The 26,070-nt window shown below is 38.1% G+C and overlaps 2 protein-coding genes across 2 annotated transcripts; one reads left to right on the top strand and one right to left on the bottom strand.

The window, feature by feature from the left end:
• The first annotated feature begins 6 nt into the window (after positions 1–6).
• Positions 7–14,052, top strand: LOC131772809 (dynein regulatory complex protein 11-like). Its single transcript, XM_059088763.2, has 30 exons — positions 7–109; positions 605–695; positions 1,006–1,092; positions 1,279–1,337; positions 1,688–1,778; positions 2,616–2,735; positions 3,183–3,233; positions 3,516–3,571; positions 4,039–4,123; positions 5,055–5,126; positions 5,358–5,420; positions 5,950–5,997; positions 6,283–6,380; positions 7,030–7,114; positions 7,304–7,327; positions 7,818–7,937; positions 8,342–8,417; positions 8,718–8,793; positions 9,448–9,520; positions 9,677–9,748; positions 9,866–9,942; positions 10,423–10,515; positions 10,892–10,989; positions 11,313–11,512; positions 11,904–11,987; positions 12,362–12,461; positions 12,575–12,652; positions 12,837–12,985; positions 13,230–13,319; positions 13,773–14,052. Exons 1-30 carry the CDS (start codon positions 99–101, stop codon positions 13,890–13,892), a joined length of 2,547 nt encoding a protein of 848 aa, XP_058944746.2. The 5' UTR covers positions 7–98; the 3' UTR covers positions 13,893–14,052.
• Positions 14,053–14,549: 497 nt separating this feature from the next.
• On the bottom strand, positions 14,550–24,921 carry LOC131772810 (transketolase). The gene is made up of 12 exons (XM_059088764.2): positions 24,715–24,921; positions 24,545–24,615; positions 22,354–22,400; positions 21,087–21,200; positions 20,512–20,609; positions 19,925–20,116; positions 18,418–18,545; positions 17,561–17,754; positions 16,731–17,052; positions 15,985–16,199; positions 15,486–15,702; positions 14,550–15,038 (listed from the first exon to the last, which is right to left on the bottom strand). The coding sequence occupies exons 1-12, from the start codon at positions 24,822–24,824 to the stop codon at positions 14,875–14,877; spliced, it is 1,872 nt and encodes a 623-aa protein (XP_058944747.2). The 5' UTR covers positions 24,825–24,921; the 3' UTR covers positions 14,550–14,874.
• Positions 24,922–26,070: the final 1,149 nt, after the last annotated feature.

The following is a 26,070-nucleotide window of genomic DNA, read 5'->3' as shown; positions in this document are numbered from 1 at the left end:
AATTTGCGCGTAATAAAATATGGCGATTGAAGCCTGAAGTTCGTTTTCTTCTTTGATTACAGCGAAGATCTCCACATATGTAAAGAAAAGTTCCAACCATGTCACACAGGTAGAGTCCTTAGATAATTTTGTGTAAAGTTTGGGCCACATTCAGGAGTTATCTGTGGATTTTGTATCACAAACAAACTTGTAAGGTCGCAAATTGCAAAAAACGTTTGTTACGAGTTTTACAGGAGTTGTTTATAGCTAGATCCATGCAGAAGTTCTCAAAACAAAGTTTACGATCCATCAAAAATACGAAATAGGTCATAGTAAAGTGGATGAAAGCTGTCTGTATTGTTTTTTACTTTTTTGTGAAGAGTTACTCTCGCAAATTGGCGGACAACTTCTTGATCTGAGAGTTGCAACTTGGGGAGAACACCAGAGTGTTTTTAATTAAGTGATTCCACAGAAAACCTCATTTATTTTCAATTTTTCTGGTCAGAATATTCATGTATGCACTAAGGTCAATTAAAATTAAAATTGCGTTTGATTCTTGTGCTCATTTTATTGATTTAGATGAAGCAATTAAATGATTGTCTCTATCTTTTTTGTTCTTGTTCAGTTATTATGGAAAACAGTGGGTTGAATCCCAGGGAGGGATTCTTGATCTGCTTGAGGTTGAACTTCCATCAGAACCGGCCAAACCAGAAAAGGTACCAAGATTTTCTTATTTATCAGATATATTTTTACTGTATCACAAGTCAAACTATTTTTTCAAGGTCAATTGTAGGTGTTGTGTACTTTAGTAAGTAACATTTTCAATAGTCTTATGCAAACCACAAGGGTGACGACAACAAAAACGTGGTAAAACAAAATGTTTAGAGAGCACATAAACACTGGGGTTGTAAAATGTTGTACATTTCTTATGGTGCATTGCAAAGCAAAACACAAGAAACTAGTATGGTTTACTCCTCCTGCTCTGAATGTCATCATTAATTTTTTCTTTTGGAATTCATTCAACAGGACCGTATTGCAGCATTTCAGATGTTTGCTGTGATGTATATCAAATATATTCAAATATTCAGAAGGATTGAAGAATGCTATGATCAGGTGATTTGCACTCACAAATGTATGCACACTATGCTGACCTACAATTGTGAAATTTATATTTGATTGACACTTTTTTAAATGAGGGAGAGAGAAGGGAGGGAAGGGGGGGAGGGAACTCTTCCTCAGCTTCAAGATATCAATGTGGTATAGATTTATAACGTGCTTTTGTATATTTTCTCCTATCAGGTGGTTCATCCCCAAAAGAGACGGGTGTTGCGTCATTTGCTTGATGGTATCATGGGAAGGTAACAGAAAGAGTTATTCAGTCTTGCAATACCTTACTAGACATTCACCATCTGGAGATATCAGGTTTAGTGTTATTTTATACCAGTATCCTTGGTATTTTTGTTTGTTTAAAAAGATCCTGGTAATATTTGTAGACAAACTTGTTTGAGGAAAAAAACAAGAAAAGGCAAACCACAGCACTTTATATGCTTTTAATCGTCTGACAGTTATTTTTCTTTTTCATTACAAGCAAAAAGTGGTAACTGCTCTTTGTGCAAATTCAGAATGATTGGAGAACTGAGTTCCCAGCCCCAGACTTTCGATAATAATTCTAATAATGATTTTCATTCAAATTTTTATTTTACTGCAGGATTCTTGAGTTAAAGAATGAAATGGTACTGCTTGAATTCTCAGAGTATCACTACTTTGATGATGTGCTGTCAGATCTGAAACTTACACCTGTAAGTATTGACTGCAGCTGATTACTACTGACAGTATCACAGTCTCAAAATGATTCAAGTTGTAAACCAGAACAAAGTATATCTTGGAATTTTAACGGTAAAGCTAAATTCTAAATTGAGCCAATGGCCATGCAGGCCTGACAAGCACTCAACCATTTTTGTGATCATAATGATAAATTGAAAATACTGTTGATATAAAAGTTAGTTTTGCACTCCCTGAGGTGAAGTCTGTACTCGAGCCAAGTAGCCCATCCAGCAAATATGACAGTTTCCATAAAATGAGGCAGCTAGGAGTATTACCACCCCCTTCCCTCTCAATGGGATGCTAACTCATTGCAAGGTCCCCCTCCCCCTAATATTTCATTAAGTTTCCTGACAATTTCCTGGTACCCATCTATAATCCGATGCAGTTGTTCGAAGGCCCAATAGCACTAACCCAAGGTTAATTTAAATCCAGTTTTCTTTATTTCTCTCTTCATGAGCCTGTTTCAGATAATTTTCTCTATTCTTTTTAGAGCATCCAATAATCAAATTATAGACAAAAAGAATCAAACTGAATTTTCTTTTAAAGCTTTCAGATCTGAAATAAAATTTCACACAAACCCTGGGTTATCTTAACCCAGCATTGAACAAACAGGTCCTGAGTGGAGAAAACAGAGAGAGAGTAAATTGTTTTGCATGAGAACATAATACATTGATGCAACTTGGTCTTGGACCCAGACCTCTATAGACCCAGATTCCAGTGCACTGACCATCAGGCCACTGCATCTTCTATTTGCAGTCCTTAAGACTCCCCATTATGAAAATTCCTACAATTTTTCCTTCTTTACTTTCAAGGATGATATAGAAATCCCCATTCCAAAATACTTCACATATGAGAATTCCAAAGTTCTGCAAGAAAGAGAAAAAATGCTGGGCAGCATCTTGGCAAAAATGGGTCCTCAGGAAACTACACCAGTAAGTTCAGTCTGTTTATTTTGATTTTTTTCATTTGTATGTTTTGAAATTTTCTCCAATAAATAGTAGAAAGTTTAACTCAAAATACCAGTAATCAATTGATAATTACATGCAAGTAAGTTAATGCAAGTAATTGAACCCATTAACTCTCATGGTCTGATTTTTAATTCTCTCCCCTGCATTACCTTGTAAATTAGTTATGAGAATTTGGTGTTAGATCAGTATTACTAACAACTTCTACTTGATCATTTTGAGTATTCTCATTACCTGTTTGGGGATAATATACAGATATTATAGGGAGAAGTTACTTGTTGATCACTTCTGGGAGTGAAAGGGTTACAGGCAAAATTTCAAACAAAATAAATTATGTTCTACGAAATCATATATTCATTAATAATGATATTTAAAATTCTCCCTAAATTGTATTTTTTCCTTTTTTTTCCACAGCAAAAGGAAGAAATACAGATGACTCTTGATGATGCCATCAGGCTTATTCAGGTTTGTTATTAAACAGTTCTTTTGTTGTGTTAACTTTGTCTTTGCTTATAATAATTTTTGACTGAAATATAACATAATGCACCAATCACAGCAGACCACCACAACACATAATGCTGTGCTGGAACCAGTCAATCCCATCACCTGAAGAAGACTTGCAGTAAGCTGTTGAAATGTCATGATCTACATCTAGTGACTTTGTCGTGAGACAACAGATCAAATTTATATTATCAACATAAAAACACTTGTGTTGCTTTTATTTTACAAGAATAAACCTTCTTCCAGGTGCATGAGAGGGCTCGGCAAGGAAGACTGAGAGCAAAGTTCATGAGAGAAATCAGGTTAGACACAGTTTTTATTGGAAGTTCTGACCATTTCCTCATTCAGTGAAACATTCTCAAACAACCTTTTTAAATATTGTTATATTTTTGTTTCCTTAAAACAGAGCAAAATTAAATAAAACAAAAATTTGAGAAATAATCAGTGTACTATTAGTCTATACAATCATGTATCTGCACTGTGTAACATTGGTCACCACCAAATCCTCCTCTGTAAGATTGCTTTCCACTGGTCAAGGTTCAATTCCCAATCCTAGCATCACACTGCAAGCAGGTTGATAAAGTTTGTTGTTGTTTCTTGTCCTTACTCCCGAGGGTTTTTCACTGGCTTCTGCTGTTCTTAACCTTCCTCAAAAATCAACACTCCAAATTTTTATTTGACCTGGAAACACAAGATGAGAAAAGCCACCTCTCAGATGTCAGCTCATCTGATTAATAAAATTTAATTGTTGTGTTATATTCTGATTTAGACAACAAGAAGAGAGGGAACGTCAGGCACAACTGCGAGGAGCACCAACTATGGATCCTGACATTGCAGCTACAAAAATTCAAAAGGTTATTAACTGAAGAGTTGAAAGTTTATTGCATTTAATTTATTATTAATAGTTTAACCCTTTAACTCTCAAGATGTAGTTGTTAATTCTCCCCTATGGCTGCTACACATTTCCCTGTAAATTAGTTACAAGAGTTTGGTGTTCAAACAGGATGGCGAATTCTGCCTGATAGGTTTGAATATTCTCATCACCTGTTTTGCTGGAAAATGCAGGGAAATTATAGGGAGAAGTTACATGTTAATCGCTTTTGGGAGTTAAAGGGTCAACACAATTTAGTGAGAAGTTATCATTTGCTGTAAACTAATGATTATTCCTGACAGAACATTCAGCTGCTTGAATTTGCTCTTTACATCTTAACATCAGTGGGTTGGTTATTTACACGAGGTCTAACCTAAACCACGGTTTTATGCAAGCAGTGGGCCACAGGGTATCTCTATAATAGGGTTGATTTGAGAAATAAATGTCCATCCACTGTTAGCCTTCAGCCCTATAGACACTGTTTGCAAAAATAAATGTTCAGATAAAAGGTTCAGTGAAATTGCAGATAGTTTAGAACACGGTTTTGTTAAACAACAGCTAAGCTTTCTGTAAATAATCAGCCCAGTGTGTTTATTCTCTTTTCTGTTCTCCGTACCTTTCCAAGGGTGTTGATAATAAGAATTTGTTCAACAATCAAGAGTTTCTTTAGTTGATGATCATTTCCTTTATTCTCATGACCTCAATGTTTGATCCAGGGTTGATACTGTTAGGAGAAATAGGATGCTATTCACTCTAAGGGATCAAAGGGATATAACAGTCTGTTAGATCGTGGTGCTGTAATTGTGATTTTGAGATGATCCCACAATTACAACTATGGTCTGTTTTGTAAAACCTTAATGGCTTTCCTGTAGAAAGCTCTACTTAATAACATCTGTAACTTTCTTAATATCCAGGTTTGGAAAGGTTACTCACAAAGAAGAAAGACCAAAAAAATGAGAGAAGAAGAATTGATATTTGTAGGAATGGTAAGCACCAAAGTTTTGGCGCATCTTACTGCCAGGTCATGTCTTTGTAATGACTTAGTCTTCATGTAAATGATTAGAAAAATGAACAATACTTTAAATCTATTATGCGAACAATTTTTCATTGACTCAGTTAGTAGACTATTCAACCATGAAATTGGAACTTCTTCATCTTAAATGTCTTTACCTCAGACAAGTATTCTGACAGTTGTTTATAATTTGATCCTTTTTCAGGCTTCTCCTCCTGAGCCAAAGGATTGGAAAGACACACCCATGTATTCAGCTAAGAAGACAGAGGTAATTTAACAATAAAAACAAGTGACTGAACAATAAGATGTGGAGTACAACAACATAAATACTGTAAGCTCCAATTTGCTTAAATTTATTTTTAATTGATGGTTGGCCCTGGTTGAGCCGAAAGCATGGCAAATATGTTGTATAGTATCTACCAATCTTTCAAAACTTGCATATATAATAAACATTTAAAGTACATGGTGTTCTTTATAGGTTATGGAGATCAGAGAATTCTCTGGCTAAACATCACCTTATACTTAAATTTATTAAAAAACTAAGATTTGAGAGTGATGTGCATGTTATGCTTTGTACTTATCAACTAAGTGGGAGGGTTGGACAGGAAAATATTTGGTTTGAGGTCATGGTGTATGGACCTTGGACATCAAGGTCTGTGCATCATGATCAAGACACAAATTTATTCCTGTCCAGCCCAACAGGTCATATTGATGATAATACCTTATTTAACAAAACCTCTTAAAACTTCAAAACTTGTTTTAAAACTTCATGTTGATTATTTGTTTGCTATGTTCAGGATCACAGAAGAGTTGTTCAAGAAGAACACGAGAGGGAATATCAACAAGTAAGGTTGCATGATCACAAAATGACAAAGATTTAAATACATTGTCATGTTGATTTTATAACTTTCTAACCATTCTTTAAATAAAACTTAAATTTCTTGACTTTGACTCTTTGTCACTGTGGCTTCATAATTGAAGAAAGTGCCATGCACCCCACAGTACAGAGTGCAGCTTCATTTTGGTGATTTCTGTCAGTATTTAACCATCCATCTCTAAATGCGTGCACAACTTGATTGAGGAGAAATACAATTTGTGATAGCTATTTTCAAAAATGATTTCTTTCCTAGGCACTTGTTTCCATTAAGGAGAAGATTCGCGAGATTGAAGGACCAGATATGAAAGAAAACATGCAAGATCAGATTAGGCAATGGTTTATTGAATGCAGGTTGGTCTCCCAACAAACTTACCCTTTTAACTCCCATGAGTGACTAAGGCAGTCTCTCCTTCACTGGATAGTGTTACTCACTCTTTGAACAGATGTGCACTGGTTTGAACTTAGTATGGTAACCCTCTCTCAACTTACATTTACCTTAGCATTGTTAAAAGGGGCCAGGCTTAATGTCCAGAAATGCATGAGATAATGAAAATGGCAGATTTGACAAAATTTTATCACACCAAGTGAATGTTCATGGATTTGATGATTTTGTTGAATTTTATTCAAAATTTGTCAAAGCCAAATCAGTTTCATAGGATTGACGATTTTGACAAATTTTAGTCAAATTTTTCAAGGCAAAATCAGCTTGGCAGATTCAATGCTTTGACAAATTTTTGTCATTTTCATTTATTTACAGCATGCATTTCTGGACATATCTCTCCACCTAAAATTGTGAAAGCTTATCTTTTCTGTTTTGAGATCATTCTTGAAAAATACTTATTCTTGGGTGAGGATTCTGTTAACAGTCTGCATTGTGCTGTTTTTAGTACATTTTTGTGTGATATGATCTGAAGAGTGTAATGAATCATTGGATGAAAACTAGTGCAGTTTGTTTTGAATAGTTCATTTTATCTCATTGCTTGATTTTTTTTTTTTTCAGGGACAAGACAGGCAAGTTTCCTGATTACCCTGATGACGATGAAGGAGGATCTGCTGCCATATTCAAGGAGAAAGATCCTTTGGAGGTAATTGCCGCATCTGGTTTCCTTTAAGGAGTCAAGTGTAAGGAATGATGTTGTTAGTGGCTGTGTTTCATTTACCAGTGATATCACCCTTGGATCACAGAACAGGATGTTTTTGTAGACTTCAGGATGTGCCACAATCAAGGCCTTAGCTTCACTTTGCTAAATTATGTAACATTCTTTTTTTTCCAGATGGAGAAGGAGGAGGGACAGAAGGTAAAGACAGCGCACTTTATTTAAGTGCTTTTCCTGTAGTGTAGAATTTTGTGGCATGAACAGATAGTCTAGCAGAGGCTAGAAAACATGTGGAATTCCGAAAAGTAATTTTCCTTACCAGGAAAACCCAAGAAGGGTTTCTAACACTCTGTTTTTAGGAAATGCTTCACTTGTTAAATGTTAACCAGCAATTCAAGTTTCAGTGTCAGTAGGAGTTTGAGATAAGCATACTTCACTGTAATTATGAAACTACTATATTTTGCGTTTTTAAATTGCATTAGCTTCAGTTTGAATTTCAAAGAGGAAATATATATACTTGTATAGCAAAGTCTTGGCATGGCATGAGCTTTGACAATTTTATAAGTGACTGCAAATTACAGCAGCTGGAAACACCACAAGTACAAAATGCGTTAATTGCTCTTGAAAATGACATTTGAAAGCTTTTTACCTCAAAATAGAATTGTAATGTTTGTAAAAATGTATCTCACAGGATGAGGATGGGGGAAAGAAGAAAAAAGGAAAGAAGGGAAAGAAAGAGAAGAAAGAGAAAAAGGATAAAAAGGACAAAAAAGGAAAGAAAGGCAAAGGAAAAGGAAAGGGAGGAGATGAGGTGAGATAAACTGTCACAGTATTTTGAAAACTAATTTTAGTTATCAAATTTGTGTACTATGTAGTCATCGTAATTATAAATGTTTGGGAATAAACTATGTTTAGGAAACTTCCCTATCTTGTGGGAATATCTCAAATACTGACATTCAGTAAGCTCCATTGGATTAACCCTGTAACTCCCAAGATCTGATTGTTAATTCTCCCCTCTAGCTTCTACACATTTCCTTGTAAGTAAGTTATGAAAACTTGGTGTTAGATCAAGGTAACAACCTCTACCTCATAAGTTTGAGTATTCTCGTGACCTGTGTGCTGGATAATGTTTAGATATTATTGGGAGAAGTTACATGTTAATCACTTTTGGGTATTCAAAGGTTAACATGGCTTTTGCTTATTATTGTTTCAAAGGAAGAAGAAGAGGGTATAAAAATGCAGGTTTCAAACTTTGTTCCAACAGTGAATGAAGCAGCTGCTACTTACAAAGGTCAGTGCTACAATTTTGATTTTTTTTTAGGTGTTTGTGTAGGAGTATCATTCTTGCCATGATCATCCTCACTACAACATTTACAACAACCAATAATATTACTCATTAATATAGGAGACTCACTGGCCACTGTGTAACAGTTACATCTCCATAAACCGCATGCAACCTACAATTCCTCTATTGGCTTTAGTGAAGGGCTAACGCTTGAGACATCAGCTTTAAAAACTCTTTATGGTGGCAATAATTTTCCCTATCAAATTAAATTGCCTCGCATGACAGACTGGTAATTTTTTGGTTTAGATGTGTGGCAGTTCAGAGATGAGGCCACCAACTTTGAGCAGAAACATGATGCAGAGTTAATCAAGGAGGCTAAAAGGTAAAAGGAAATGAAATCCCTCCAGTTCAGGGTGGATTTCAATATTGAGTTTTGTAAAAACTTACCGGAAGTACACTATATGCTTGCCATTTTGCACTTTTTTAGCTTAGATAGGAGGGTTTTATAACTATTTTTTCAACTATTCATAGTACCACTGATCATGAAAACCATAAACGGTTGCTTCATTGGTGCTTTGAAAGTAGCATCACACATCTTCTTAACCCTTTAACTCCCACAGGTGATTAATGTGTAAATTCTCCCTAAAATATCCATATACTATCCAGCAAACAGGTAATGAGGATACGGTGACCTTAAGGTTAAAGTTGTCTTGATCTACCACCAAATTCTCATAACTAATTTACAAGGAAATGTGTAGTAGCTAGAGGAGAGAATTAACAATCAGATCTTGGGAGTTGAAGGTTAATTTATCAGTTCCAAACAAATCCAATGCAGGCATGTTGAGATTCATTTTTTTTTGCCAAATTGAAAAGCATCTGTGAAGTATGTTCACAGTCATTGCAAGTTAAGGTGGCTCTGAACCTACGCTGTACCTCATGGAAATGATAGTGATCTCAAATTGTTGTTTAATCATGTTGTCGAGATAGCCAAAGACTACAGCAGAAATCAATTGTTTTCTTTACCGACTTTTTTTAGGATTGAAGTTGATGAGGAAATCCGAAAGCAAGTTGATGAGCTTATGCGGCAAGAACTGAAAAACTTGAAAATGGTAAATACTTGAGAGAGACACTTCTTAACTTAAGGGCATGTTTATTGTTGTGAAAAGAAATAAACCTTAGCTAATTCTTTTTGAGAAGAAAAGAACGTCAAGATGTAAAAAGGAAAAATGCTTGTGATGGCAGTTCTGTTTGTTTGATATTTACAGGCTGTTGATAGAGATAAAGGGGGCAAGAAGGGAAAGAAAGGCAAGAAAAGTGGCAAGAAAAGTGGGAAAAAGGTGAGTAGTCACTGATTTATTTTTGGTTTTGGTTATGCGTCTGTGTTGATAATTATTTGAGCATTTTTCAACAAAAGCTGCTGATATATTGACGTTTTTTACTTCATATTTCTCCAGAAAAAAAAGAAGAGTGGAAAGAAAAGTGGAAAGAAAGGAAAGAAAAAGAAGAAAGAGAAAGATTTGACCGCTGACAGGTGTGTTTCTTTTTAAATCCTCATACGCTTTGTTGATTATTTTGTACTTTCTATATGCCCCTGATTGAAGTTTAGGTTTTTGGTCAAGGAAAGGTCAAAAGAAGTGGCTTTTGCCTCAATCAAGTCGCTGGTTTACCTTAAGGAGTTGTAATTCTTCAATCATTCAATATTTGCCACCCATGTATTTCCTTAAAGTCCCTCTCCTCCTCGTGACTCTCGACACGTCATTCCTCTATAACTCCACTGTCACACAATCTCTCTATCTGTGACTATTCCTTTGTAGAACTCTCCTCTGTGACTTTGAAGTCTTTATTCTGCTTATGTCACGCAATCCTTCGTGACTGCCTGTTGTGTCTCCTTTTTTTCCCCAACCTTTCCTCCATAACCCTCCCGACCCAGCTTTGATGACATATCTATCTTCCAAACCGTATTTACTTTGACATTTTTTAAAAGTTATCCTTTTATTTTATATGTATAAAGAACAATAGAGTCCCTTTATGAAGAATTGGTCCACGAAGGAATTTTAGTAAGACCTCCCAAGATTAATCTGAGGGACTTTGCTGGAGAATACAGGTGGGTATACTCTGGAAAAAACAGTGGTTGGACTTTGTCAAGCCATTTTACGCGCCGTCCGTTCGTTTTCGCTTATTTACGCATAATAGGCGCTTGGCAATGCAAGATAGGGTCCCGCTTAAATCACCCAAGAGTGTATTTCAAATGAGCGTCGTTAAACTAAAATTAAAGGAAACTCATCGGTCAAAGAACATAAGTGAATGTGAGAGCAAATACCTATTTCAGAGCGCAGTAGAGCAAAGCTGATCTTGAATAACTTTCGACACTGAAGTGAAAACAACTCCGCTAAAAATTAGTTACCATGCAAGCATGTCTAGGTATTGACGCACAATACCATTTATGAACTTGAATCAAGAGTGTCAAATTTCTCTTCTAGTTACCTTGGAACAACTCTCCGTCAGGCTAACATTGAGCCCATGCCTTCATTGTCTGATGTAAGACGAGTCATTACTGAGTTTGCCATACTTCCCTTAGGTAGGTGACTGAGTAACTCAACTTGAGTATTATTTAGGAACGTAGTGAGTAGTTTAAACATACAAACAAACACAATTTTGCCCATGAAGCGAATGGTTTTAAAATGAGCAGACGTGAATTAACTTCATCTCACTTTAGACTCTTATTGTACTGTATTTCAACAAAAATTTGTTTGTCTCTGTGACTTTCGAAGACTTTCTATGTAGCAGCTACTGATAATTTCTGTTCTAATTGCAAAATTCTTATCTTAAATTCGAGGCGAAAAAGGTCGGGAAGATATACACTGTAACAATTGATCTTTTTTTTTTTTTTTTAATTTGCAGGATCTCAAGCTGTGCATGAAAAGGCCCCTTTAGTTAAGTCAGTGCTGATTGCGGGCCCGCGTGGAGTTGGGAAGAAAATGTTGGTGCATTGTATCTGTACGGAGACTGGGGCCAATATGTTCGACTTAACCGCTGCGAATATCGCGGGAAAATACCCAGGAAAGGCTGGATTGGCCATGATGCTTCATATGGTGTTTAAGGTATCACATGCCATCCTTTCAAAAACACATGACGCTGTCATCAATCATGCTCTAAACTTCCTCATATTTTTTATTTATTTCGTTCGTTTTGAAGTTTTAAGATGCCTCTTTTTTTATGTCAGCTTTGTTGGAGATCGCAAAAAATCTTCGAATAGGCTTCAGAAAATGACTTAGTTTCCTCTGCTCTTTGGGGTCTGTCCCCTCCCTCCAAGAGAGGGACCGGGAGAGGGGAGGAGGGTTTTGGGCCCCCCCCCCCCCCTTCCAGGAGAGAGAAAAAGAGAGAAGAGAAGACACACGGGCTATTTACCGTACGGCAGCTGATATTCGAACCTACAGTAAGAGGGCGCCCCTCTCTTAACAATTTATTTCTTTCCGCTTTGTTCTGTATCAGGTTGCCCGGCAGCTTCAACCCTCAGTCGTGTACGTTGGAGATGCCGAGAGAACATTTGTTAAGAAGGTTCCCAAGACTGACAAGGTAACGAAGCCATTCGAGCAATGTCCCACTGTAGCCTTTGCTTGTCGTATTCTGGCGACATTCATCACGCTTTCTCGTCAGATGAATTGAGAACCTTCGTAAAGTTCAGAGACCCTCATCGCTAGTCAACGTGAAAGGTGCACAAATATAAAACGCGAAGCCTGAACGTGATATCCTTTACGTGTTATCGCGATATACATCACGCTTTCTCGTGAGATGGATTGAGGACCTTCATAAGGTCCAGAGACCCTCCTCCTCCCTAGTCAATGTGAGAGCTGCGCAGAGATAAAAACGCAAAGTAGTCAGGGGAAGAGGGGGACGCCAAACATTGACGACCTCGTCTTAACCATATTCGTTCGCGTTCTCTCTTTTAGAGTGACCCCAAGAGACTTAAAAAGGATCTGCCTAAGATTTTGAAAACCCTCAAAGGAGAGGATCGAGTGCTGATTGTTGGAACCTCGCGAATGCCCTTTGGTATCCTTTTCACTTAGTTGTTTTAGACGTATAGGCCAAAGCCTGTCATAAAATTGAGGATTTAACATCGTTAATTCATCTGTCTTGATGTTGTGTTTCTTAACTGTTAAAAGACGGCGAAATCAAACCATTTTGTGGATTATACCAAAAGATTTTGCTGATACCAAGACCTGACTATGCTTCGAGGTTCTGTAAGTATAACATACTTCTTTCTAAATCATGTTCGAATATAAGAATGAAAACCACCATAGTTTGTCATTTTTATTGCTAATCAAACACGAAACGTAACTATATTAAGTAGCAAAATAACATGAAAAATGAACCAAAATTGACAGTTTGCACTTGCTGTTTATTTATTTATTTTTTTATTCTTAGTGCTCTGGAAAATGCTGATCACACGATGTGGTGGACGCGTGACTGAAGCGATAGATGCAAGTTCGCTGGCCAAGATTACCGACGGCTACACTCCAGGTCACATGGTACAAGCAATTCAACAAATTCTGACGGAAAGACGCATTCAACAGGTGTGTGAGATCGTGTGTGTGATTTTGCGTTATGCCCTGTAATTTTAGTCTCCTATTCAGCCACTGTTTGGTCTTGTCACGCAACGCCCTCACCCTTTTCCCCGCCAACGAGAGAGAGGGCGTTGCGTGACGAGACCAAACAGTGCCTGCGAAGGCGTTGACTATATTCGCTTTAACAGAAACATATACACTGTACATTTCTACGGTCCGAATCATTAACGTTTTTTTTTTTTTTGTAATGTAGCTTTCAAAAAGACCGTTGTCAGCTGTGGAGTTTGTGGCGCCTTTGGCTCGAATTGACCCGATTTATAAAGAAGAAGAGGAAGCCTTCAAGGTAAGGTTTGCGCACAAGCTTGTCGTATCCAAAACCCCCCTCCCCCCCCCCTTTGCGCACAAGCTTTTCCTATCCAGAACCCCCCCTCCCCTTTGTGCACAAACTTTTCGTATCCAGAACCCCCCTCCCCCCTTTGCGCATAAGCTTTTCGTATCCAGTACCCCTCTTCCCCCTTTGCGCACAAGCTTTTCGTATCCAGTACCCCCCTCCCACCTTTGCGCACAAGCTTTTCGTATCTAGTACCCCCACCTCCCCTTTGCGCATAAGCTTTTCGTATCCAGTGCCCCCCTCCCCCCTTTGCGCACAAGCTTCCGTATCAAGACGGGAGTACCCTCTTGTTGACAAGCTCTTGGTAAAATTGATTTAATTTAATAATATAGCCTGGTACGGGAAAGGGTATTCAGAATGGAGACAATCAAAACGCAGTTTATTTACTCAGAAATTTCCTCCTAGGCATGGTACGCGAAGACACCGCTGGGAAAGAAACGAGCGAAGGCTGCTGCAGGAGACGATGAAGGGGATAAAAAAGGAAAGAAGGGAGGGAAAAAGGGTGGAAAGAAAAAGAAGAAATAATAAGAAAAGAACAGAACAAATCAGTTACGACGTGGAAAGACCAAAAAGTTTCTGAGGTCGAGTGTTTTATACGTACTGTTGTAAATAAATCTGAGCCTGCTGTTGGGCAGAGTGTAAATAGAAAAGATACAAACGAATTAAACAAATTTTTTCGAGTGTATTGGGTGATATATACCCTCCTGGATCATTCCCTTTTCTCTGTGAACGGATATAGATACCAGAATACGAGTTGACTCAGTGCATTTGCTCCCTCTCAAAGATATCAAACTTCTCCAGTGCAACGAGGCGCTCATGAAAGCCTCTGATATATTACATCAAACACGAGGAAGAGTGTTTCATCCGATATCTAAACACAGAGAAGTGGTTGAAAAATCGAGGCGCAGCGGATGAAACACCCTCTCCAATGTTTGATATAGCTCCTCAAACCATTCATAGTTCTTGGAGAAAATCAAAGCAAAAGTTCACCAAATTTTATGATAATTAAGATCACATATCCAAACCTCCTTCACGGTTGTAATTTCCTTTGTTTTCTCAGCATGAATTATTAATGAATTTGAGAACGTCAGTGAGACGAATTTTCCTAGAGAGAGGTAATTTCATGGCAACATGTTTAGCTGTGAATTTTGGCAAGATAATTCCAAACTCAGACACCTGGAATACTGATCAATGTATTTATTACTTTTCTAACCAGGCTACCACAAAAATATATGTTTACCTTCCCAATTTGATGGATTACAACTCAATTTGAAAATGGTCCTATATTCAAGCCATTTCATCGGTTTGTAATGGAACTAAATGAACTTAGTCGACCAGAAATTAAACTAAAAAAAATCCCTATCGAAACAATCGCTATTGGATAATTGTTCAGAGATTGATTGGAGAAAAAAAAATTTTAAAAATGTATTCCTATCGGTTGCCCTAAATGCCAGCTCAATTTAGATGTAGCGCGAAGTCAACATGATCACGTATGTTTCCAAAGCATTTACAAGCTTTTGACAGACTTGATGATGCTCTTCGCGCTGATACCGTACAGATCCAACAAGGCGTCCCCAGGCCCACTGCGTGGAATGCGGGGCACGGCCAACATGCGCACAGTAATACCAGTCTCTTCCGCCACAGCAGCAGCCACAGTCTCACCAATACCACCTGGGGAAAGAAAAAAGAGAATATTCAATGTTTTTATCCCAGAGATGTAAGGACACAATCAACCATCTCTTAAAAAGAGGAAATCTCTAAATTACTTCCAGAGCCGTACAAGTTCAAACAAAGAGTCTCCTAGTCAATTATTCTTGTGCGCCTTTGGACTGTCCGTGTTTTGCCCGTTTGGACAAACGAGGAAAACTGGGGTGAGTGCATTGTGTCGAGGCTTACAAGAAATTCCTTGTGAAACTAGTGTGAAGCCTTAATGGCCTCACTCTCAAAGTGAGGCCGTGCGCAAAAATTTTCTTAGCAAAATGAATTTCATTTGGCATGAAAATTAAAATTTTCAAGAAGATTGCAGAGTACTCCCGACCTCCCTGGTGTAAATACGACGGAAATATTTTCAGAACGTGACAATTTGTACAGATTCTGTTGCAGTAAGGACAAAGTTACCTTCAATGTAGTGGTCCTCCACTGTCAATATTTTTCCCCCAACAGCCTTTGCGTGTACAATGATACCGGCTTTGTCAACAGGTTTCAAAGTGAACGGATCCATCACTCGGATATAAATGTCTTCTTTCTTCAGTTCATCAGCTGCTTTCAATGCTTCGATCATGGTTACACCAGCTCCAATAACAAGTACCGAGTCACGACCATCCTCGCGGACGATCTACGTCAAAAAACAGTTATGACTGAACAGATGTACAGCAACATCCAATCTAGGGATCAATATCAGTATTAGGGGAGGGGTAGCTGGGCAATTGCCCAGATACTGACATTGATCCATTGGTAATTGAAACACAGTTCACGCCCTGAGCCAATCTGATGGTCATTTATCGGAATAAAAGGATTTACACTGACCAGCAATTTTCGGAATGTGTGTGACTAAGTGGCTCCCCGGCAAGTTACACGGGATATCTCTTGGTCACATGACAAGGTTGATCTAACTTACTTTAGCTTTGCCAACCGCGAATGGTTCTTCATTCTCGTAAATCACAGGAGTGTCGCCTCGTGTGGCTCGGATGAAGGTCATATCCTTGTAATTAGCTGCCAGCTCAACCGCGCGTTCACACGAGACAGCATCACTTGGGTAGAACACCACACAGTTGGGTATAGAACGGAACATGCCAATATCCTCCAAGGCCATCTGGGAGGGACCATCCACACCTGATCAGATAGACAAGGCAAAAACTCAGTAATCCAGTTTTAACACTTCTGTAAGCGCGACGGTTTCTTTCAAAGCCCGTACCGGTGGCTTACCGCTGCCTGTTTAGCCTGGGAGCAGGCTCTCATGCGCAATTTTCGCTTTGAGCCCCTTTCTCTGGGCTCGTTCGCCTATTATATCATCGGCAGCCGCTTGTGGAAAAGTTGCGAGACGAATATAAACGGGTCAGTCCATGGCTTACGCTCTTCTATCTCTACTCCAGGAATGAGCAAAAGCTCGTAAAGTCAGTCTTTTAGAAATTCACTATGAATGAGAAATCGCATGAACTGCTCGTGCGTTTCTTCATTTCTAGGCACAAGAGGAGTTGTAAAATACTTCTTAACAATAAAGAGCTTCTTCCGGTTGCTGATCATTTTCTTTATTCTCAAGACCTAACTTTTTGAACTTGGAAAGTTAGCGTGTGGAGAAATTGGTTGCTTGTCTCTTTTGAGGGTAAAAGGAATAACGAAAAGAAATAGCGCACTTCAACTCACCAATAGAAACACCACAGTGAGATCCACAGAAGTTGGCAGAAGTCTGGGAAACAGATGCCATGCGCAAATGGTCAAACGTGCGGGTAAAAAAGGCGGCAAAAGTGCTGGAGAAAGTGATTGCACGATCACGTGCAGCTAATCCCATGGCAACGCCAATCATGTTCTGCTCAGCCACAAAGCACTCCACGTGCCGATCAGGGAATTCCTTCCTGTAGTTCAGAGAGTAAGTGGAGTTCTTAGTGTCTCCATCCAAGGCTAGCACGCGCTCACAAGTGCGGCCAATTTTCACCAGGGCATTGGCGTAGGCTCGACGAACAGCAACCTAACAGAATGGAAACAAGAAGCATTTCAAAATTAAGTCGAATGTAAAACAAGTCGATGCTCAAGCAAAGAGGCCTATAAGACCAGATGCCATCCAATATTTATGACACAAACATGATCCAACCCAAGTTTCCTCCAATTCATCCATTACCCACACCCATTTATACTCCTTCGTGGGGAGACACCCCTGCGCGAGTACTTCGCCAGTCAAACGTCGAGCATGCACCAAATAAAACAATGATGGCAGAAAAAATGGATAAGTTTCAATTTTCCCTAGCTTTCCCATTTTTAAAATTTCAGTATCTCAAATTGCAAAAGAAATTTCTTGACCCCAAGAAATATTTCCTCGGACCACATGTAATTTTAAGCATGTGACAAATATTCTGTAAGGGTGTCTGCTGGTGTCATGTGAAAAATGGATCATGCTATTCACTCAATTTTAACCCGCAAAAAAAACCAAACTTCGGACCTCGAAAAAATAATTGGACAGAAGGTGAGTAACTCAGTACCTTTTGTCCTATCTTATAGTTGGGTGGCTCGGATAGTTTTGCATCAAGTTCAACTGCTGGTACAGTGTCAGTCACAGGCTGAGGTCGAAGGTCATGAGGGCCACTGTTGCTCATTGATTTCTTGAGTAGCTCTACTGCTGCTTTACCTTTATCACCAAGGGCTTTGCCATGGAAATTCTCCAAATCCTCAACCCCTGCATAAGAGGAAAAGGAGTAGGATTACGCAGGACATGGACTTCATAAAACCAGTTTACTGCCTGTTAACCTCTGCTGATGAGACCCCAACTGCCAACTATTTGGGTTTCACCTTCCAGCTGCCTGTTACACCATTGGCAGCTGATTAAGGAGGAAGTTATTGAAAATCCCCTGCAAGAGACAGTTCAAAACCCAGCCAAGGTTTTTTTGTCAGGGGGGGGGGGGAAATACAACCAATGGCCTTACACCAAAGATCAAGATATGGTGGAGAAAAGTGTTAGAAGCAAGAGGGGAGGGTACAAGGATATATATGCCCCCCCCCCCCCCGTCCCCCTGGCCCCCCCTTCCCACAACCCACTATGTCCAACCAATTCAATGGCCTTACACCAAAGATCAGGACATGGTGGAGAAAAGTGTTGGAAGCAAGAGGGGAGGGTACAAGGTTATATATTACCCTCCATCCCCCACCCCCCCCAAAAGTTGGCAGGACAGTGAGTTAAGTAGCTTGGGATACTAACCAATATGCTTCCATGGTTCCAAGAAAAGGAAAAAGGCAAAAGCTTAAGGCTGTTTCTGTAAAAGTGGCTTGGAGCATTGCCATTCCTTAACAAAAAGCAGCAAATATATTATGACATGTAAATTCAAAAACTTTTTCAACATACCTGGGACACCTTTTCCCTTGTAGGTCTTTGCCAAAATAGCAGTGGGGCGGTCTTGGCTGACGCTTGCTTCATGAAATGCGCGGCAGACAGCTTCTACATCATGACCATCTATTACAATGGTGTTCCACCTTTGAGAAAGATTTATGAAAACTCTGTTCATTTGCAAGAGAGTTCAAAGTGATATAATTTACGAACTGAGGACTTTGAAAACACTGTAAATTCCCCACCATCCCCCATGTGGCTGTGTTATGTTATGTGATACTACTAATAACATTTCTATCTAGAATCAGTCACACTGGTGCAAATTCACTCAGACTGTGACATCAGGCCCAGGATGTGCAAAGGACAGATAGCACTAGTCATGAGATGAATCCCTGTCAAGTAAATAGCTCAGTAAGTTTGATTGACACCTATCTGATGGATCGTGATTTCTCTGTTAGATAACTTAACCCTTTAGCTCCCATGAGTGACCAAAACAGAATTTCTCCTTACAATATCAATACAATATCAAGCAGATAAGTGATGAAAATAAAGAAAAATTTCAATTTGGGAATAATTAGTTGAATGGTTGACAGTAAGGAGAATTACAAATTTGATCTGGAGGTTAAGGGCTTAACCAGTCTTTGAAGAACTGGGCCCAACACAATAATTTGATTCCAGAATAAAAACTCCATTTAACAGTATCCTGAAAATATGTAACAACCTCTGGTTTTGGTGCGAAGTCAGCATCACAGTGAACAGAAACTGGTAGCTCATACATAATTACTTTCTAAAGATGAATGCAAGAAGGTTGAAGAATGAGGAAAACCTCATTCATATAGATGCACGGTGTATCAAGTTGCAAACTCACACAGGAATGACTCTTTTACAATTACAACTTTCCATCCACATGACACAAACCCCCTTTTTTGTTATCACAACTTACAGACAGCTATTTTTTAACACAGGTCGTGGGTTTTTTTTTAAATCTTGGGATTACATCATGTTCTTTATAAATTTGTTCTGCAAATATTAAAGACGTAATCGCTTCCAAATGAATGTGGATCGCAACAATTTAACTGCAGAGTCCCCTTTTATAGTAGCAAGTGCAATTATCATTCTTTCACGTGGAAAAACATTCATTGAAAATAAGCCCTCTTGGCTGAACTTATATATGAAAACTCTTCTGTTTCTAAACGTTGTTTAGGCCAGGAAAGCTAAATCACACAAATACAAAAGAAAATCAGTTAGACCTTCCATTTAAGAAAGAGTTCATAACTGCTTGTCCTCTTCAAGTGTTGAGGGTCAAATAGGTACACATCACCCAAGAAAGCTTTATTTCTGGACACTTTTAAAAAAAGTCAATAACCCTAACTGAGCTTAACTGTAACAAACACTAAAAAAGTTCCTTACCCTAAAGCTTCAGTCCTTTTCTTGTAAGTTTAAAGCTTTATTTCTGGACACTTTTAAAAAAAGTCAATAACCCTAACTGAGCTTAACTGTAACAAACACTAAAAAAGTTCCTTACCCAAAAGCTTCAGTCCTTTTCTTGTAAGTTTCAAAGTCATGCTGGAGCATTGTGGGGTCACTCTGGCCAAGACGGTTGATATCAAAAATTGCACATAAGTTACCAAGTTTGTAGTAACTTGCAAAGTTCAAGGCTTCCCAGACAGAACCTTCTGCTGACTCAGCATCACCAATCACACAGTACACGCGGAAACTGTAAATACCAGAGATGAAGACTAAAGCAATGGTCAAAGGGCAAGTTCTAGAGCTGAGTGACTCACCAAGGTGGAGCTTATTCCGGTTTCCTTGGCATAACGCGACTACAAGTATCACTACTCCCCCCTAGATAGTCCAGTGCAAGGTTATCCCTCCCTTCAGCATTTCATCAGGCTTCCCTGACAATTTGCTGCTACTCATTTATATTCCTGAGTGGAGAGAGGCAAAGTGTTTCATCCAAAAACAAAACACAATGACTCTGCAAAGTCTCAAACCCAGACCTCTCAAGCTGGAGTCTAGCCCACTAGCCATTAGGAGCTGAACTGTCCTAACCAACACTTGACTTCCTTACTCAGTGTTTATCAAATCAATTTTTCACAGATCAATGATCACCTTGATTTGTCAAAGTACTTTCCCATGTAAGCCATTCCAGCTGCACAACTCAATCCTTGACCCAATGAACCAGTGGCAAAGTCCACAAAATTAAGCCGCTACAGAATGAGGAAAAACACTTGATTTAGATAAATGGAAGTGTATTAACCATTCAAATCACAAGTTCTGATTAGTTAAATCCTCCCATCTTGCTGTTATACATTTCTTTGTAAATTAGTTGAGAGAATTTGGTGTTACATCACCATAACAACCTCTAACTTGGTTAATAATCTGGCAAATGTATCTCAATTATGTGAATGAGTTTCATATAAACACTTTGCACCCTAACATCAGTATGCATATTCTCCATACTGTTCTCTATACATTTCCTAAGGAGCTGACAAGGAGAATTTGTTTACTAATCAAGAGCTTCATTAGTTGGTGATCATTTCCTTTAGTCTCATGACCTTAATGTGTGATTTGGGGATGATATTGTTTGGAGAATTTAGATGCTAGTCACTCTTAGCGTTTAAAGGGTCAAAACACTTGGGACATCAAAACTATTAAAAATATGATAACAAGAGTTTGTTACTCACAGGGGTGGGATGACCTTCCAAATCAGAGTCAATTGTTCGAAGCTTGGCCAGTTCTGATACTGGAAACAAACCAGCTTCAGCCCACACTGCATAGAGAATGGGAGCTGCATGACCCTGAAATGAAATCCATGTCATTGTTAAAACAAAGGAGAGCAGACTCAAAAAACTAGACAATGGAGCAATAGAACAAGAGCAATTCCAAAGTTTCATTACTGCATTGTGAAACTTTGGAATTACTTTGGTTCTACTGCTCCTTCTTCTACTTTTTTGAGTCTGTTCTCCCTCCAGCTTTTCATTAAAAAACACTTTTTGACCGCCCGAGAATGTTCTTTGACATTGACTGGCCCTGCATGTGGACACTAGTTAGAAATTGCTTGTGCCATAAGCCATAGGTACAGCTGACGCCACACAAACTTGTTGTAATTTGGATTTCTTGTGTTTTATTGTATTATAGCTAAAGGGCAGTACCATTCGCACCTGCCCTTTTGGGTTAGAATCATTTTTGTTCCAATCTTCGTTTATTTTTGTCTATGAGTAATATGTTTCTGTAGATAATAATATCTCAACAACCCGATAGCACTGTAAAATTTGTTATACTATACCTTCAGAAATAAAACTTTTGTGTCAGAATATGAAGCTCAACATATTTTAGTGATAAAAGTGAATGTTTCGGCTTCTTGAAGAGCTATTTGACTTAAGCAATTGCCATTTGCAGTGTTAATTCATTCATGTCTTGTCAGTAAGAAAAAGTTTGTTTAATGAGTAGAAGACAAATGTCTAGACAAATTCCATGTCAAGATTCTGAGTTGTCATAAGAAGCTGGTACATTCTAGGCAGCAGAAACCCTTCAGATGCCAGACAAGTTTGCATAACCTACTTTGTAAATTGGATCAAAGATAGAAAATAAGACAGTATTTTTGACCTGTAAATCATAACTAAGAGAGTTTTTTAAATTCAAAGTTTAGGGGGAGCACATTCTCTAAACTCCTCCAAGGGTGTGTTGTAAAGCAACACACCATGCTTATTACATAAGTATCACTTACTTCAGCCTCCTACTCATTTCAGATCATATGTCCATCACATTTCCTAACAACAGCTCTGGAAGATTACATTGATAATGCACTGGACAAAACCAAATTGTAAGGTATGTGGAAATGGCTTGCTACAAACAGATTGAACCTTCTTTGTTCCATTCTGACCAATTTGCATTTACATGTAAATACAACCATCACCCATAAAAAAAAAAACAACAGTTACACAAACACACCTTGGATAAGATCAATCTGTCACTTGCTGGATCTCGAGGATCGGCAACTGTCAAAAAAGATTGATTCATAATAATGACATTAGTAACCAGAAAATGATCAATTTCAACCTCATCATACAAAAAGACAGTACAATTCATACATAATAACATTTTATGGTTAATATTCTTTTTTGAGATCAACTGTTTTAACTCTTTTAACTCCCAAGATCTGGTTGTTAATTCTCCTCCCTCACTGCTTCACATTTTCTAGTAGATCAGTTATAAGAATTTGATGCTAGATCAAGATAACAACTTCTACCTGATAAGTCTGACTATTCTCATTGCCTGTTTAATGGGTAATGTATGGATATTTTAGGGAGAAGTAATATGTTCATCATTACTGGGAGTTGAAGGGTTAAGGCCTTACTATAGCATTCAATAAGAGCCATTGGTAAAGGATATTATCAGTATAAGGTTTCATATTGCTGATTTGTATTTCATTTGAGTGAGATGGTCAAGCATTAAAAACTAAGTTGTTTAAAATGAGCATCATTCATCGCACAAAATGTAAATTAGCAAACAACTTATTTTTCCTTAGCCTTGACATGTTTTATTCCAGTGACTCTGTCTAAAATATTAATGTCCCAAAGAACACTTTGAGGAATATCTTTACAATCTACCTCTCCTATGTATTTGGCTCGTAGAGAGTTTTTTCTTTCAGACAAATAATCCCAAAGGTTGCATGATTCAGGAAAACATACCTAATACCTAATATTGGCCCTCTCTCTTGTTTGCATTATGAATAAATATTCAAGCATTTGTCTTTTTTCTTTTTCTCAAAAACAACTCCTAAATGACTAAAATGGTAACTATAAAACTTATGTGGCAGTCAAACTACTCTTTAAGAGCAAGAATGTTTAAAATTTTACAACAAAATGCAAATCAAGGGGTTTTTTCACAGCACAAAAAACAAGGAAAAATCATTCTTACAAGAAAGACAAAAGGCCTTCTTAACTAATGGTCAATGAACCATCATTATTTAACCACACAAGAAATTGCATCTATGAGATGAATGCTTTCCATACAGCAATATTTCCTTGTACAAAAATAACTATTATGTTAAACTTAAAACTGTCAAAGACCAGTTCCAGTGTTAAATTGTAACCAGCTTTTAAAACTGAGGACCAGATTGTTTGCCAATCAGGTTTATCAGGTGTCAAATCTACAGCAAACAAAGGATTTTATGACGAGATGTGACCTCTTCATGAAATTTTGGATCCCAAAAATTTGGACCCTCTTCTTCAAGAAGCTGTAAATATACCTCAGCTGTTTTGTGTCAGTCATAAAAACTGGCTAATATTTTGCATTCCGCCTTTTTTAAATTATGTGAAGAGAGCTTTACAAAGGAGTTCAGTGATCATGAGACAAAAATTAACCCCCATAAGGAAAAAAAATTACCAGTCAATTCAAATTTTTCTCCAAACAGGCAACACTCAGTTCAAATCTAAATTGAATAAACTTCATTTTCAAGGTGATTCTTTATCTTGATTGATTTTCTTAGTTTTTTTTTTCTAAGCAATGAATCATTTCAACAAAATTATTTCAATTTTGAGTAAGTTTTAAAAAGTTGTCATAACTACAAGATATGCCTTGTGGTATTTGATAGAAATTCAAAGCTTATTACATTGCTGATGGTAACAGAATATTTAACTATCTTAATAGAGCACTTTCATCTGAGGTTACATTAATTGATACGTTCGGGATAGAGAGGTAGGATTTTATACAAATTTTCCACTAGAAGCAATAATTCACTGGCTTAAAAAAAAAACACTTTCTGAGTGATCGTAAAGAGTTATCGCTGTTAACAAAATAACAGCTAAGATCTGGTAAATATTCGATTTGTTGACTTTTTAGTGTAAACGAAATTTATGACAGATTTGTAGTTGTGAAATTGGCCCAACGCCAAATTGCAACACCAATCTGTATATAATAGCAAACGCAAAGGCTTATTTGTTTAAATCTTACAGTATACCTAATATGCAGCTTTTGACCAAGGCTGAGCGAATGAAGCACATTTACAGCAAGTTTTTCGAGCGCATAACAATACAGCAATATCGAGAAAAGCCCTCAGAGAAAATTATATGCAACTCATGTAAGTTGTGGAGACAAGCACGACAGTTCAACTTTATCGCCAAATGAGTATCACACTCACCTTTATAGCGCATTGTATGGAAGAAAAGAACAGACATAATTTCTGCGATAGAACAGCAAGAAGTTGGATGCCTACAAGGAAAAATTATGCGATGTTACCAGCGACATACACGACAAAGCCAACTCTTTCGTTCCAGGCGAACACCCACGGGTTGGAAATAGCAAACTCACCCCGATCCAGCAGTGTTGGTGGATTCGATGCTGTGAATTCGAAGCAAGTTGGCCATGTCTCTCAAGGCCTGGAGTTTTTTTTGGTCGGGACAGTGATAGGCTTCTTCCATTTTGATAGAAGATTTAGGCTGATGACGTTGCAGAGAAGGAAAAAATTCCGTTCCACACCGAAGGTTCTTTCACTTCAAGTGAATGTATATTTAAACATGCCTCGACCTTGTACATTTTTTCCACGTGACAAGTAACCGCTCCATGATTCATACTCTCAGGGGTAGGGTTGATGAATACCAATTTTACATGCATAATTGTCACAATTTTCGGCTTCACTCTTTATTTTGGAGACCCATAAGCCTAATCATATGAACTTCTTTACAAGAATATCGAATTTTCTTTAATTCTTTCCAGCCTCTTTGATTGGGTCGTCATCTCCAAAATTTTTTTCAGCCCCTCCCCCTAAGTTATGATTTCCAGTCACCTTGTGTTCTTGCTGTCTTCTGGCAAGTACCACGATGAGGGCACGCTGATCGAGTGTGGAAACGTCTATCTCCATTTTTCTCAGAAAACCGCCAAATTATTTCCAAAAAGGTATTATTGAAAAATCCAGTCTCAAAATTTAATAATTCAGTTCTCAAAATATAATTAGAAAGGTCCTGTTCTTCAGCTCTTTCTTAAAATGTTTGCTATACCTTTCAGATGACAATATTTCTTTCCCACTGCCATGAATTTGCAGACTTACAAATTTGTCCTCACGACACATTAAAACGCCAAGTATATGGATGCAACCAATGCTAAATCTCAACAGTTGGGGCGAGGGAAGATTTTGATTAAACCCCGCGCTGAAGAAAGCCGTATGAGGGTGAGAAGTCCACTAAGTCCAACGAAAGGTGTTCGCCTCCCTGTCGAGCTATCCCAGGTTATGTTGGTGTACCTGTGCCCTGGGAACAGTGAATGTCAGACGAAAAATAATAAAAAAAATAAGTGCCATTTTTATCGTCATATATTATTTCGTTTTTGTAAGTTTCTTTGCGTGTTTTTCAAGCATTTAGTTATTGGTAATATCATATGGTAAGGTAGTCTTGAGGTAAATCCTAGCGTTCTGATTGGTCCTTACTTTGTCGGAATGTTTGCCTTAATTACGGACCGTTTCCACGGAAACAGTTATGAGCCGTGTCTTTCTGTAGGTTTCCGCACCAAGGTCTTCAAAGCCGGTGCCACGCTCTCTGTATCTTTGACAACCGCCACCGCCTTTTGTAATTTTCCTGCTTTTTCGTTTGCCTGGAAGAGGCTATATTTTTTTTAAAGATCTTCCTCAAATTATTCCAGATTTGATTGGATCACATCCTGACTGAGAAATAA

Source organism: Pocillopora verrucosa, chromosome 11 (genome assembly GCF_036669915.1).
Source record: "Pocillopora verrucosa isolate sample1 chromosome 11, ASM3666991v2, whole genome shotgun sequence".
Taxonomy (NCBI): domain Eukaryota; kingdom Metazoa; phylum Cnidaria; class Anthozoa; order Scleractinia; family Pocilloporidae; genus Pocillopora; species Pocillopora verrucosa.
The sequence above is the reverse complement of the archived record's forward strand: the minus strand, read 5'-3'. Positions and strand labels throughout refer to the sequence as shown.